At 35.7% G+C, this 16,624-nt stretch overlaps 3 protein-coding genes across 3 annotated transcripts; 2 read left to right on the top strand and 1 right to left on the bottom strand.

The window, feature by feature from the left end:
* Positions 1–334: 334 nt before the first annotated feature.
* Positions 335–3,082, top strand: HELRODRAFT_178167 (hypothetical protein; the record flags this gene model as incomplete). The annotated part of the gene is made up of 3 exons (XM_009026301.1): positions 335–825; positions 919–1,285; positions 2,660–3,082. The coding sequence occupies 3 exons, from the start codon at positions 335–337 to the stop codon at positions 3,080–3,082; spliced, it is 1,281 nt and encodes a 426-aa protein (XP_009024549.1).
* A 490-nt stretch (positions 3,083–3,572) lies between these two features.
* HELRODRAFT_124064 (hypothetical protein) lies at positions 3,573–4,457 on the bottom strand (the record flags this gene model as incomplete). The annotated part of the gene is made up of 1 exon (XM_009026300.1): positions 3,573–4,457. A coding segment is annotated over one exon (885 nt), but the record flags the coding sequence as incomplete, so codon positions are not given.
* A 6,295-nt stretch (positions 4,458–10,752) lies between these two features.
* HELRODRAFT_178165 (hypothetical protein) lies at positions 10,753–15,816 on the top strand (the record flags this gene model as incomplete). Its single annotated transcript, XM_009026299.1, has 5 exons — positions 10,753–10,848; positions 11,092–11,193; positions 13,619–13,731; positions 14,290–14,351; positions 15,731–15,816. The coding sequence occupies 5 exons, from the start codon at positions 10,753–10,755 to the stop codon at positions 15,814–15,816; spliced, it is 459 nt and encodes a 152-aa protein (XP_009024547.1).
* Between the last annotated feature and the right edge of the window lie 808 nt (positions 15,817–16,624).

The raw sequence follows: 16,624 nt of genomic DNA, 5'->3' as shown, positions 1-16,624 counted from the left end.
AATAATTTCGGTTTTTCTGGTGTGGTTTTTATAGGTTGTCGTTTTTTGCCCTTTTTCGGATTAGTGTCCCGCCGTTCGGTTGGTTTTTTACCTTTTGTGGTCTCAAATTTTTAATTTTAGCTTTACCATACTTTAACAACAGCTGTGGGCTTTTACCCAGCTGCACCGTACAATGCTCATTAATATTTATTTTTGTTTTCTCTGTTTCATTCCTAGTTTTTCTTTTAATTTTTAAATTTATTTAAATTAACCTTTTTTATTTTCACCACAATTTTATTTTATCACTGTTCACACGGTTTTATCTACACGCTTTTGATTTTATTTCGTTGACTTAATGGCACCGGTCCTATACCAATGCACGGTTTGTTTAAATCATTATAAAATAAAACCGGACGGTAAACTATATCGACATGGAGGCAAAGTGAAGGGCCAGGAATGCCCTGGTTCGTTCAAGGCAGCCGACCAGCCTCCGGCGGGTTCATCCGCTTCCGCGCGACCGCCTCTTACCGCTGCACCTGTCATCAATCCTCATGTTGTTACACGCGGTTCTCCGGCGTCAGTCTCGGAGAGTCCCTCCCAAGTGGATTTTTTTCATGTTTTTGACAGGCTGACGGTCGTTTTGAGGACTGCCCATCTGTATGATCACGTTCCCAAACCGTGCAGAAACAAGTTATCTAAAGCATTGTCGGCTTTATTGACGGCCGTTTGCGATGATCCCTGCGACGCGGCCCATTGGTGCAGGCTCCAATGTTTTTTCACATTTGTTTTGTTCAAGCCCACCAGGGGCGGTCGCAGGACTAATCAAGCCAATTACGTTATTAAACGGTTGGCCGAATTCAGTTAGACCGAGGTCGAGATTATTGTGGCAAGCTTCAACACTGACCACAACACCAAACCGCGTAAGCACAATCCAAACAGTTGGATTAGTGCAGTAACCAGTCGGATTGAACAGGGCAGTCTCTCGGCGGCCGTCAGACTTGCTTATTCGCCCGCAGGCCTGGCGGAGAGCTCGCCTGAGACACTCGCTAAACTCAAAGCTATTCATCCCAGTGCTCCATTGAACAGGCGAGCTTTCCCCGCGCAGGAGCCGTCCAATGGTCGCGTTTCACCAGCCCAGGTGTTGACGGCTTTAAAGTCGTTTAATAATGGTTCATCGGGAGGCCTTGATGGCTTGAGGCCTCAGCACATAAAGGATTTACTTTCCGGTCCGACGCCCACCGATGAATTGTTAAATAACCTCACCCGGTTTGTAAATTTGTTGTTATCTGGGGTCTGCCCTCCCGCGGTTAGCCGTTTCTTTTTTGGGGGCCGTCTGGTGGCTTTAAACAAAAAAGATGGAGGGATCAGACCCATCGCGGTGGGGAATGGAGGAAGCTGGCCAGTAAGTGCGCTCTGGCGCTAGTGTTGGAACAGGTCAAAGCCAAACTCTATCCTATAAAATTGGGCGTCGTTGTGAAAGGTGGTGCTGAGGCGGCCGTCCACGCCGTACGTGAACTGATTTCAGCACTTCCAAAACGGTGGGGATTCTTGAAGATTGATTTCAAGAACGCTTTCAACACCCTGAGAAGAGACTCAATGTTAGAGGCAGTTAAGCAGCACTGTCCTCAAATTTATAATTTTTGTCATTCCGCATATGGCCGAGTCTCTTCTCTTGGTTACGACGCCTGGGTGGTTAAATCGTGCGAGGGCGTACAGCAAGGACGACTTCCTGTCGCTGAGGGTCGGCGCTTCCATCATTGGTCTTGAATTAAACACAAACAAGTGTGAACTACTTGTAAATGACACGTTTCAAATGCCACACGTGCTGGCTAATGTCCCCACAGTGCCCCATTCATCATTAAATTTTTTAGGCACTCCAATGATGGCCGGCGATCATCAGGACAGGTTTTTTAATAAAAAACTTTTTGAGCTAAGATTTGCCCTCGAACGTGTCTCTCTTCTCCCGGTCCACGACGCGCTGACAATCATCCGCGGCGCCCTCAGTTTGCCGAAATTGATGTATTTTTTGCGCACATCCAACTTTGTTAATGCGGCCATTTTGGGCGAATTTGAGGGTGCTTTGCGGGTGGCCCTCTCAGCAATTTGTAACGTCGATATTACCAACAAGGGTTGGTCTCAGGATCAGTTGCCGGTACGATTTGGGGGACTGGGGTTACTAAGCGTGGTTCAGCTTGCACCAATTGTTTATAAATCTTCTGCATCTGCCACGCTTGACCTACAATCTGCCCTTCTTCGGCAATTTAGTAGCCTACACTGTACTCCACCGACTCCAATCCAACCAACAGACCTTTCCCAGGGCAACATTTTGGAGGAAGCATATAAACGCACATTCAAAGAGTTGCTTTCCTCAAGCCCTGACTCGGCGACCTCAGCTCGCTTGCTGGCAGTATCCAGCGAGGCGAGTTGTGGCTGGCTGAGATCTTTGCCCAATACGTCGGTGGGTACCAGATTGGACGACGAAACGGTCAGGACGGCCATTGGCTTCCGTCTGGGGTTGGCCGTTCAGAGTCGATATACATGCAGGTGCGGCGCGGAGGCGGATGAACTCGGCCATCATGGTCTTGTTTGTCGTTTGGGCGGAGGTCGCCAGCAGCAACATTCAGCCATAAACGATTTTGTGTGCCGACTTTTCTCCAAGGCCTCAATTCCGGTTTTAAAGGAACCGTCGGGCATTGCGGCGCACGACGGTAAAAGCCCTGACGGGTGTACCTTGATCCCTTGGAGAGCCGGCAGGTGCTCGGCGTGGGACGTTACCGTTCCGGGCACCTTTGCTGAGCGCTACGTGCAGCTTACTAGCAAAGAAAGCGGTTTGGCTGCAACCAGAGCATCTGACAAGAAGATCAAAAAGTACGACGGAGCTCTCCCCTCGATGGAGTTTTTACCGATTTGTATCGAGGTCCTCGGCCCCATGGACCGTAACACCTCCGGGTTTTTCAATCGAATTTGTAAAAATATCAGTATTAGGTCAGGCGATAGTAGGGAATATTTTTTTGCTATGAATAATATCTCGTGCATCCTGCAGCGGTTTTTGCGCGTCTGTGTGTTGGAAAATGTGGAGTTGAATGCCGACGGGGTTGAGTGACGTTATAGCAAATAAAATCAAATTTAGTCAGACGCTTGGCTTTTGGTGTCATTCGTCAATGATTTGGTTTTAACATACATGCATACATACATACATACATACATACATACATAAATACATACATACATACATACATACATACATACATACATACATACATATGGGTTAGGGTACATACATACAAGTGCAAGAGATTTCTATGGAGCAGTTTCTCCAGCAAAACACATGCTCCACTTGACGTCCCAGTATTGGCAGCAGTAGTATCAAAACACATGCCTATAATGTCTTCACTAACGTCCCATAATTTGAGCAACTGAAAAGTTGCATTGGCCTGTGCTTGTCCCGTGCTTGATACAATTTTAACAATTCCTAAGATTTTCTCCACATTACAGCCAGTCACAACAACAGCCAGTCTATCAGTTCTGGAGTGTGGATCATCATTCATGATCTTCCCATCCCAGTGAACCAGAAGGGGATTTCTGTCACGATCCTGAAATTGTTGACGAATACTGCTGTCAATGGTTGAACGATGTTGCTGTCGTTTACGATGAATTGTGGAACGTGACAGAGATGTATCCCTGATGTCTTGCCCACTAGCTTGTGCAATGGCTGCTGCTAATACTGTGAACTTTCTATCTGACAGGTTTATTCTATCCAGTGCTGAAGCAACATCTGGCGACGACAACATATCCTGCACAGTTAGTGTTTTTTTGCTGGCACTGCTTGACAGACTGTCTTCTACTTCACTGATCTGCTTTTTGTAGTACACTGGAATTTTAATTTCATAGTTGTCCTCTGTGTCCTGCTGTTCACTATCACTGTCATCAGAACTAGATAAATGTAGTGAGGTACTTTCTGTCATCCGCTCCTGCTCTCGCTCTTTTCTCTCTTCTTCTTTGCATTTACGTTGTTCTGTGCGCTCTTCTTTCTTGGTCAGGTCTTTATCAATGCCACTCATTTGCATTCGTCGACTGCCCCTCTGGTCTTCAAGAAATTCTATATCTTCCTGAATTCGGATGAGCTGCATGGCGTGTTGGTGAGCAATATCAAACAGCATGTGCTCCTTTTCTTCAAATTCCTTCTCTCGTGCTCGTTGTGCTTCACTTTGTCTGTTTTTGTTCTTTTTTATTAGCTTGTAGTCATCAACTACCGACTTTACTTTTTCTACAACATGAGTAAGGTAGGTTGTTGGTATTCTAGCCTTGTTCCACATGTCCATGACCTTATCTGACGACAGTTTTGCACTTTCAGGCACAGTTTTCTTTTCTACTTGATGATAATAAAAAAACATTCTCAGGACATCACCTGTTGTAGGCAATAATACATTTAATGGAAGTTCACTTTGTAACTGTCCAATCAGCCATATGTTAGTCATGCTGCGTGTTGTAAGAGCACCACAGTTTGAATTAGAAGCCATTTTATACGTAGTTAAATATGTACAGTACCGGTATTTCAAAATCACCTCAAATTACTAGTAAATCGACACAGTTAAATTATGCAGATATTTATCCTATTTTACTTTTTGCTGACAACAAATATGGTGACTATAGAATATTTAATAATAATAATGCATTTTAAAATATCTAATATCTATGTTTTAAATTAAGTAACCAACTTTTGATACTTTTCCAGTTATATTTGTATTTGGTTTCGAAATAATGAATTATCACATTTTTATATAATTTTGAGATGCATGAGCAACCTCTAAATTTAATTTGATTTGTCTTATTTTTGGTTTGTAAGTTTTTAGGACCCAATGGAAACTTTTCAGAGGGTGTGCACTCAAATCAGACAAAAAATTTTTTTCCCCATTCAAATGTGAACCACCCTAACATACATACATACATACGTACATACATACATACATACGTACGTACGTACGTACGTATGTATGTATGTTCATTTTCCCGTTCATTTGCATTTAAATGTGAAGTCCTGTGGATTAACACATCGTTTGTACCATGCAATCATACATACATTTGCTACTTGGCATTTTAATTTTTCTTACCACGAATTTAATTTTGCCAAATCATTGTATTATTTCTAGGGATGCACCGAAGTTCGGCCCCGGCTCCGGCCAAAATCCGGCTTTTTTTTCAAATCCGGTCGAATCCGGCCCCGGCCGAATTTAGGGCCGGATTTAAGCGTCTATCAACTTTTAAAAATGTTAGAAATAGAAAAAAAATTTTTATTGAATTCAATTAATTTTATGTCAATAAGTTAATGGCTAAAGCTAAGCTAAAGGCATACATGACACATAATAACAACATCACTAATTGTGAGGTGATCTGGACAATTTTCTTTATGCTATAACATGGGTTATGCATAAATTATAGGCTGATCTTTGTGTAAAAGAACTTGTGCACGTGTACATACTTTATATTGATAATTGCACATGACGGATCATATAGTTACATAATATATATATATATATATATTGTTAAATTTATTTGCCCATTTTGCATTTATCAACTTTTTTATTATGGACTCAACACAGCGTAGTTTTTGACATTCATATTTATTGTGAAATTGTGACATATTAGAAGCTGACAACGTTGTTTCGGCTAGGTAGCCATCATCAGAGCCTAAAACCAATGAAATATAAGAAATTTAATTAAAATAAATGAGAATTAAACGAATTATGTAAATTATTTGGCGGACATGACAGATAAGGTATTAAAAATAAAATTGGAATTGAAAGTGAAGTTAAAATGGTACCTTGCGAAGGATGTAACCTAAAAGATAAATTTAATACTAAAACATGAAATTAAATAAAAGTTACTAATTAATAAAAGGTAAAATAAATAAAAATAAACTGGATGGTTGGAAGAATAGGAAATAAACAATACGTGTGTGATGAATGTGGTGTAATCACTAGTATAAAATATTATGGAACGCTAAGTATATTCTACACAAATTAAATGCATAACTAAGATTATGTGGTTATAAAATGTATGTAGGAATAAAATAAACTAAAATAAATAAGTTAGTAAATAAAATGAAATACGATAAATGTACTATGAATTATGTAATGGGAATTGAATTTAATTAAGACTGTAATAGAGTAGTTAAAGATGTAAGTGTAGTAGATTTCCGACGTACACTTATAAATTGTGTATTGACCGGTAGAAAGCTGTCTGCCTGCGAATGATATTCATATCGTGGTGATACAGGCAAGTACGGTTGCTCACGTACAACGTTACACAGTAGAGCCTGATCCCGGTATTGAGAAAATAGTTGTAGGATGTGGTCGAAACTGCTTGATTGCTTGTTTAAAGTGGGTTTATGTTTGTTGATATACAGGGCCTCACGGATTTTAAGTCGACCAGGATGCATTTCAGTGTCAAGTATCGTAGTATTCGAAACCAAAATGGTCCTGGCGAGAGGCATATGGTGTTCACTAACCATATGGTTCTTTATTGCACCGTCCTGTATATGCATTGTAAGTCTACGAGAGAGAGTAGTACGTGTGTGACCGATATAACTCTCCACAACACTGTGTGGCATAGGGCACATAAAACGGTACACAACATTTGTCCTCTCTAGCGTAGGTGTTGGTTGATTGTGACTATTCCTTATAACGAAGTTTGATGTACGACTAGTATTGTAATATATGATGAGTTTTAATTGATTGTTATTGTCGCAGACGGAGATGTTGGATTTAACGATTCGTTTAAGTTGGGTCTCATCCACTTTGTAGTTGTCGTGCATTTGGTTCATGTAATATAACGGTATCTTTGTTTTAGTTGCTATTGTTGGATGAGTTGTATTGGTTATATTATTGATTTTATGTAAATATTTCTTGATTGTATCATCGACTATTTTATTGGAGTAGTTGTTATATTTCATTGGTTTTAGGCTCTGATGATGGCTACCTAGCCGAAACAACGTTGTCAGCTTCTAATATGTCACAATTTCACAATAAATATGAATGTCAAAAACTACGCTGTGTTGAGTCCATAATAAAAAAATGGATAAATGCAAAATGGGCAAATAAATTTAACAAAATATGTATTAATGAAAACCTCGTTCCTAAATATATATATATATATATAAATAAAGATATATATCTATATCTATATATATATTTAGAGAGAGAGAGAGAGAGAGAGAGAGAGAGAGAGAGAGATACATAAGCACATAATTTAAGAACGTGGTATGTTAAAGGTTAGGTATACATGACACATAATTACAACATCACTAATTGTGCGGTGAGCTGGACAATTTTCTTTGTGCTTTAACTTAGGTTATGCAAATATGCATAAATTATAAGCTGATCTTTGTGTAAAGAATTTGGCGAATCACACAACTTATTCATATATTTGAATTAAATAACTATTTGCTTGGTGTTATTTTTTGATGTTCAACATGTAGATAACCATAAATGTGAGTATTTTTTCTAACGTATGTAAAATGGTAACTAAAATCCGGCCCCGGCTCCGGCCCCGGCCGGTTTTTGAATTTCAAATCCGGCCAAGTCCGGCCCCGGCCGGATTTGAAAAACCTGAATCCGGTGCATCCCTAATTATTTCATGTATTTTTCAACCTCTTCTCAACCAATTGGACTTAATAAAACTTCAATGAGATTAACCATTAAACAGAATAAATTGCATTGTTGGGTGTTTCGTTAACCTACATCATCTTTTTAAAGTTTTTTAATTTCTTAAAGGAAAAATATTTCATGTATTTTTCAACCTCTTCTCAACCAATTGGACTTAATAAAACTTCAATGAGATTAACCATTAAACAGAATAAATTGCATTGTTGGGTGTTTCGTTAACCTACATCATCTTTTTAAAGTTTTTTAATTTCTTAAAGGAAAAATATCATTAGAGTTGTTTGCATCTTAATTTTCACACGACTGAAATTATGTGATTTTGAAACTTTGAAAATATTTGTAACATCTTGAATTGATAATATTCTATGCACTATATGCAATGTATGTAATAAACTGTCATATGCACACAAATGTGTGGTTGTATGTATACAGATGTATTTGTATGTAATCACGTGCATGTTTGTAAGCAAGAATATATGTTTTGTATTAATAATGAACTTTAAAATTAAAATACAATACTTCAAAATGCTGCATGATAAGCAAATCAGCTCAACATCTATTCAATTTAACAATTTGGACTGCCAATCATAACGTTATAACGTTGTTTCAATGAAACTTTGCTGACAAAATTGTATAAAAAACCAGCTGAATTGAAGCATCTTTCGCAAACTCAACGGCTTACCAGATTTGAAATTTGGACATTACGTCACTGATATATTAAGGCTGGTTGAAGACTCTCAGTCACGTAGCATTTCGTTCCTGTTTGTTTGTGACGTCATCGAAGCGAGGATGAATTTGATTGGTTGCGTATGCATCACGTAATAATAAGGTAGTTATATCCTTTAACCGTTATGTTAAAATATCATATTAAATATATAGGACGAGTAAAATAATTTTTAAACCAAATATAAACGAGGCAAAAGGTTTTGTAACTGTAGTAATAACAGAGCATTAGCGAAACACTGCCAGCCCAATAAAAACTGATGTTTGAGACATAAAAGATGATGGAACGAACCTAACTTCAGGAACAACATTGACGAGGGACAAATGATTGCTACTCAAAAGCACAGGGCAGATTAAATTGCAACAAAATATAACAATGAATCAGAAGAATTTTAAAAGTGGGACAAAGGTTTTTGTGGCAAAATGTTGTTGGAGTGACTCGGCGATCTCGACTGATTTGCATATTTCAAATTCAAAACTTAAAGATATCCCATTCATGTTTCATTAATAAATTTCTATTCATTTCACTTAATAATTTTATTTCAAAAAATATTATTCGCAAAAATAATTTCAACCTTTACAATGTTAAATAATTTGGTTTGAAAAAAGTTTGTTTAAATGCTAGTTTTAAAATACCACTGCTTATACTCGTACTAAAACAGCTACTACTACTACCACAACCACTACTACTACCACTACTACCACCACCACCACTACTACTACTATTATTACTACTAACACTACTAAAACAACAATAACTGCTACTACTACTACTACTACAACAACAACAACTACTACTACTACTACTTCTGCTACTAATACTACAACTACTTCTACTACTACATGGGATTTATATTACAATATAACATTAGAACATTGTTAGTTTACAACCGAAAATTTTTTTAGGTAAAATGCTATCCAACTTTTCTGACAACTTGAACTTCAACCCTAAACATATTTTTGGGGCTCCATAACCTACCACTAACACTATCACTACACTACCTCTGACCTTCACACTAAAACCAACACTGACACTACCACTAACACTACCGTTTTTCCCACACTACCACCACCCATGCCTGCAACTACCCCCTATATACACTACCCCCACCTTTACTAATACTACCACTTCAACTAACAAAAAGAATAATTTTAGCAAATAATAACACGAATGATAAAAAATTGACAAAATAGAAAAAGTGATGAAGTAGAAACTAATAGCTGGGATGTTGATGGGGTGGATTAAAAACTCCCCTCTCATCTCATTCCAATCTTACTCTCTCTGCTTTTTTCCATGGAAATATTGTCACGTGCAAACTTTTTTGGTTACAATTTTTTCAGTTTTTGTAAGTTTTTTCAGCAGAAATTAAAATTTCAAATTAATTTAAAAAGTTATAATTCAATCATGAAGCGTTAAGTTTGGTTGGATGTATTTTATGCACAGTTATAAATAACTCCAAAGTGGCTTGTTCTACGGTTATAATTTCATTTAATAGATGAGTACCTTTTAATTTGTTGAATTTATAAATCTTTTAAAATCTTTGTTGAGTTAAATGCACTGAATTTAACAATTAAGAGAATTAGGTTTATGCATAAGTGGCGTTGAAAGGAAGCTCTGACGGAGTTACGAAGAAAGTAGATACATGTGAAAATATTTTAACCGTGTTATGTGCCATGCTTTGCTCTTTTTCGTCTCCCACTACACAGAAATATACTGCAATTTCAGTGAAAACCAAAACAGACAGACCTTCAATATACACTTTTTATGTAATATAATAGACACTGGTTCAAACAGGATATTCGCAGTTACAAGGCTCACAGTAAAACTACTACGAAAATAATTACAGATAAAATGATTCGAAACGTGAAAGATCTGAATGTTCAACAATTGCAAATCGTCACATCATTAGAACGTTAAACAGACCGCTAAGATTATTAAAAGTAGTACAAAAATTAAAAGTGTTTAATTTTTATTACAAATTATAAAATGTAAAAATTGTTAAAAATCTAACATTGACTTGTTTTTGTTAAAATGCAAATTAATACAATTAAAAAAGTGATTGCTCCCATTTCTAAACAAAACAAAAAATTAATTTGTTTAAGTTTCTGAAAAAAGTGATTATGTATCAATAAAGACAAGCACTAGATCAGAATGAGTCAGATTCTAACATCACGTGATAAACAGCTATCGAACAAAAGAACGTGTTATCGAAAAATTAAAAACTAACTATCGGAGAAAAAACAAAATTGATCCATCGACAAACGACTAAACAATGTTTAAACAAAGCCATTTCTATAATTGTTGATTTTGCAATGAATACGTCTGTGTTGTTGTGTTGTGTTTTTGTGCTGGAACACAACAACACAACATAAACTTATTCAGTGCAAAATGGAACAACACATAAAGTGTGGCACTGCAGCACGTGCAAGTGCAAGTGTACGGAACATCGTGAACTCGAACTTGGAAAAATGCGCGTCGGATGACGTCAACATTACGCAAGATTATTAAAAAGCACGGCAACAAAATTTTATCTATGTTATTGTTATAACTGCTGCAATAGCCAAAATGTTGTTTTGCAAAATGTGCTATATAATAATAATTATAAAATTACAAGAATACAATTTCAATTAATTTATTACTCTCTTGATTCTATAATACTATGCTTCCATTATTAACTATTTGTTGTAATCTGATATCTCTGTAGCATGTAATTGTAAAACTGGGTAGAAGAACAGGACGTATTGTGACGTTGAAGCTGTTGGATTGTGGGATTGCTCTGTGATCTGCAATCTGGAATTGTTGAATGATTCAGTGGTTCTATTACTGCTGGTATTCAGATAAACGTTTAAACAAATCTGTGCTTGAAGCGGTTGTGTTCGTCTATCAGAAACCAGCGAACCTGTTTAAAACGAATAACTTGACGATGCTGGCAGGTACAACAATAACAATTTTATGATAATATGGGCTTCATGTTGGCGTAACAATTTTCATCATTGAGTAATTCAAAAATAAATAAAAATAAATTATAATTATGAAAATAATAATACTAATTGTTATTATTATTACGAGAATGATAATTTTCCTTGTCCATGGCTCAATGAAATAAACTAAGATGAAGAAATAAAAAAATTTTTTTATAGATGAATTCAGCGAGATTTGTATAGCAAATTATAAATTGTGTCAGTAGCTGTTTTTAGCGCAAATGTGTTTTATTTAAACAAAACTATGAAGTAACATGTTCGTTTAAAAAAAATTAAAAAAAAGAAATTGAGATGAACGACAGGTGGCGAAGTCACTTCACGGACATCATTTTTATAGCAAGGATCCTTTTAATTGATCAGAAATAAATTTTTAGATTAATAACATCGTTTGAAATTTTACATTTATTTTTTTAAAGTCTCTAAAATTAATAGAAAAATTTATCACAGTAACTTATCATGAGTAACTGCTTCGAATGTCATTCGTCACAAATTTCTTGATTTGTTGAATGTTGGTTGCCTTTGTACGGGTAGGTACATTCATATCACGAACATTCGTGCAACGTTTACCCATTGAAATTTAGGAAAAATCTGTGAAAAATCGGTAGTATTTAAATAATTTAAATAAAAATCTTTACTACCATCCTCTTTTCTTCCCTTCTTTTTTTAATGTTTTTGTCCTTTAACACCTTGTCGTCTGATGCTCTGTTTTACCAATGAAAAACTCTGTTTTTGTCAAACCCCCCCCTCCAATGCACCTGAGCAACCTAGCCACCAAAAATTTTCAGGATGGGTGCATTTTGAGATAAGCTATTGAACAAGCGTATCATATTTACTAAAGTTTATCCAAATTACGTCTAAATAACTAATCAAAATTAATTTACTTTTCATTGAATAATTACTGTTTTTGACAGTTTTAAAGGAAACGATAACATTGAAGAAAAGCTTTGGGGCTTCAGCACTTTAAAAAAATTGCTTTTGAAAATTTATTCACGAATACAAGTTTGTTTTTGTAGTTGTTCTAGCTCCTCGCAACAACAACTTCGACCACTGGCGGATTTAGGAGGAAGTATTTTTTAAAAACTCAATAAAATTCAGTTTCCACACACGACGACATTATTTTGAGTTGAATAGGAACATAAATTTGCGCAATAAGCAAAAAATTTTGTCAACCAAAGTTTTCGGCACACCAGCATAAATGTGAACATTTTTCCCCATCAAACTCAACATTTTGGCCCCCACCGATGTTGTCTATACTCGCCACTGATGGTGACGGACGTTGAATGATGGGTGTGGATGGGAGCGAATGGTTTTGAATTATGATGGTGGATGGTTGGAGAGGATGATGTTTAATGATTGTGGTGGATGGTGGTGGATGGTTGGAGAGGATGATGTTTAATGATTGTGGTGGATGGTGGTGAGATGAAGGCAGATGATGTTGAGTGATGTGTGCTGAAAAGACATAATGACATAATGGGAAAAAAAAGTTGAATGGAGTGGATGAATTGTGAGAACAAATGATGGCAACCACTTTGATGGAAAATTAAATTAACATAAAATTGGTTCGCGAGGCAGAATAAACCAAAAACAATGTAAAAAAAGAAAAAAAAATGATAACGAAGAAAAAACATCAAACGAGTGATTAAAGAGAGAAAGGGAGAGAGAAAGAAAAAAAAGAAAAAGAGAGAAAGAGAAGGGAGAGACGTAACGTTGTTTATGCTTTCGACACAATTTGTCTCCAGCCCGTCACGCTCGTAATTAAATTCATCACAGGTATCTTTTTACAGCATTGGAATAAATAAGATCAGAAAACAGAAAATTAAGTTGAGTTAAAAAGTATCTAGAAAAAAATTGTAATGACATTTAAAATTATTAAAATTAATTTTGGAGTGGCAAAATGAAAAATAGAATTTGTGTTCGTTAGACTTATAATAATGCTATAATGAAACGTAATAATGCTGCAACACAGACGAGCGTTCAGCAAGAATGTTGAATCTCACATCAACTAAAACTGAATTTTAATCAAACTAGGTTTACAAACGAGAAATAAGGTAATGAGAAAAAAACAACAACTCAAATGGCATGTTCACAGCACATTCACATTTTGTTTGCATCATAATCTCGCAACAACTAAACAGAGAAAACCCTCATAAATCAACAAACAACGGCCTAACGATAAGTATATAATAAATAATGCTTAAGGTTAGATAACATTGCATAACAATTTATTTCATTCAACATCACCACCTACACTGACGTTATCCGATCATAATCAGCAACAACCAGAAGCACCGGTACTCAACACTGAGGCATTGTGGCCAATCGGAGTTCCACAACACAATATCATTTATTCAGTGGCACTCGAGCCACTAAACTTTGCAGTAGTAAGGTATTCAATGGTGTTAATTGCTACATCGAAAACTTTAACTTGGAATAAAAATTCATTAAGAAACGATCTAGAGAATAAGAATACATAATTAGAAAAAATAGATGGCCACACAGTCAGACAATGGAAACATGTACACACACGCACATACATAAACATACACATTTATACACACACACACATACATACAAACACGCACGCACCAACCCACACAAATGCACAACACACACACGTACACAACCATGTACACAGTAAATCTAATTGCAGGTCATAAACAACATAAAATATACATGAAATTATAAAGTACAGAGCCACACTATTATTAAAATCATTAAGTCGAATTAACCACAAAAACTGACACAAACAACACAGAACAGAGGTGGTTAGTTGTATTATCATCAACAACAACAACATGAAAAAACATTAAACAACAGCATCATCAGCGCCCGCCGCAGAGCTGGTAGGTAGACAGAGCGAGAAAGGATGAAAACAACGCAACAAACAAAAATATAATTTAGTTAACAAAACATAAAAAATGGAAAAAATATTTAATTAATGCAGGCAACAGAAGTGCCACAAAATCTCAGCAGCCTTGTTCGGTTGGACGTCGTGTGATTTAACAGGTGTCAACAGGCTCGGCCAATAAAACTATCAAAGCGTACATCAAAATCAATTGTCCGAAATGTAAGCACAAATTCCAATAATCAATATTGGTTGCTGAGCTCTGCTGACCGGAAGTCAATGCGGTTTCCGAGTAAGTTCCGCGATGAAGATTTTTGACGTGATGATAGTGTAATCGATATATTGCATAGGCATCACATTTAGGAACATGAAAAAATGAATTGTTAAAATTAAATTCCATAAAATATTTATCAACTTTATTGGAGAACTCATTATTTTATATTTAGCAACTGGTTAACACTCACTTGTGCATGGACCATGAATGCAGTCGCATTTTATTGACACAATTTTGCATGTTTTTGTTTTTGAAAGCCAGCCACATAGGATGAAAAAATGAATTAAGTCGAATGTAAACACGATACATTATACAACTCCCATGCACCCACGCATGCACACAAATATATGCATACAAACCCACACACAAAACGAACACTAGCATATTTATTAATATCATTAAATAAACAGAAATTATGATTTATTAGCTGGTATTTGAACAAATTTGTTTGTCCATAATATAAGGACTTTAAAACTGACCAGTAACACAGCGGCTGCTAACATCACTACCACTACTACTACGAAAATAATAGTAAAAATAAAAACAGTGCTACTTCTAAAAATATTAATAATAACTGTTAAATAAAATAATAAATTATTACAATATTAAGAGTGATAATAATGCTTGTCACAACATATTATGGATCGAGATGGTGTTGTTGTTGGTGCACAGGATGGATGTAAGGTAAGTAGGAGGTGATAAAGTGAAAGAAATGTATGTGGAATGTATGCGTTATTGCCATCACCCTGATAAGACTCGTGCCGTACAGCGCTGTGCAGCATGTTTCAGAGATTAACGCGGGAGATGCACTCTGAATACGAATTCATTCATTACTTCATTGGGACATTTTTTAATAACTGTGAAGAGATTTTAATGCTGCAATACTTTGAATACTAAAAAATATTAAAACCGCAATTAAAACATTTAAACTCTTATAAGAGTGAATTTGTATGATTTTCTTGCTAAACAAAATACAGAAACAATTATAACTTTTCAATTGTTACACGAGCTGGTGTGGTTATAAAAAAAACATTTTTCACTTAAAATGTTGCATGCAAATGGTAAAACTAAAAACGCGTAAACAATCAAAAAACTTCAAATATAATTAGCATTATTGAGAATTAGTTTTTTTTAATGAAAATCTTCTTTATGAAATTTCAAAATTTTCAATTTCTGAAAAATTTTAGGAAAAAAAATCCTTATAAATATATAAAATAATTATAATTTTTAACGAATATATATATTAACCAATAAATAAAAATCAAGGTATGGTAAAGCAGCCGGTACTGACTGTGATGCAGCGACCTAGTTCAAATGCAGACGTCTCCGCCTATCACAAGAAAGAATTGTGATTGAGTTTTCTCAAACGCTGTGTGTTTTGTTGATATTTTGAGAAATGAAACATGAGAGAATAATATAAAATAAAAAATTAATTTGAAGACAATTCCATTTTAAGCTGATGAATAATTAATTAGGTCTGAAACTGACTAAGTTGTGTTTCTTAAATTTTAAATCAACGGATTTTATTGGTGGCCAATGTTAATCATATTTATTCTCTTTTCAAAAGTCCTTTATTTCAAAATTTTAATTGACAACTTCATGAAATTTAGCAGACGAGACCCAAACAACTGAACCGACTCAATGAAAGAGTTGGCAATTGTGTATCTCGATTGTAAGATGTTTGTTGGAGGCAGGCCAGGTTAGTAAATAATAATTCGAACAAAACCTAATTATTTTGACTGAACACATTGGTATGAATTGGTATTTTGGCGAGGATGTGTTGCCTTCGTGGCACAAAATTTTAAATAAGAAAGAAATGGCCTGCAGCAGTATAGAACATGCCAGAGCCTCGTAATTAAAAACGAAGTGTAATAATATTTACCAACAATTTTATTACAAAAAAGTCTTTTCTTTCTATTCTTAAACATTTTGGCATCTTTTTCCAGCCATTACAGTCAACATTTTCGTCATTAACATTTCTAGCATAGTCATTACTGTCATCGTCAAATTGTTATTGTCATCGTCATCGTTATAAGTGGCTGGAGCACTGTCTCAACAATAAGAATGTAATTAAAAAATGTCTATGAATATTTTATACAATAACCTTTCAAGCAAGCAAGCAACCAATCAGCTGTTCATATCCCAATCTCCAAACATTAT

This window comes from Helobdella robusta, assembly GCF_000326865.2.
Source record: "Helobdella robusta unplaced genomic scaffold HELROscaffold_46, whole genome shotgun sequence".
In the NCBI taxonomy this organism is placed as follows: domain Eukaryota; kingdom Metazoa; phylum Annelida; class Clitellata; order Rhynchobdellida; family Glossiphoniidae; genus Helobdella; species Helobdella robusta.
This window is presented reverse-complemented; position numbering and strand designations above follow the sequence as displayed.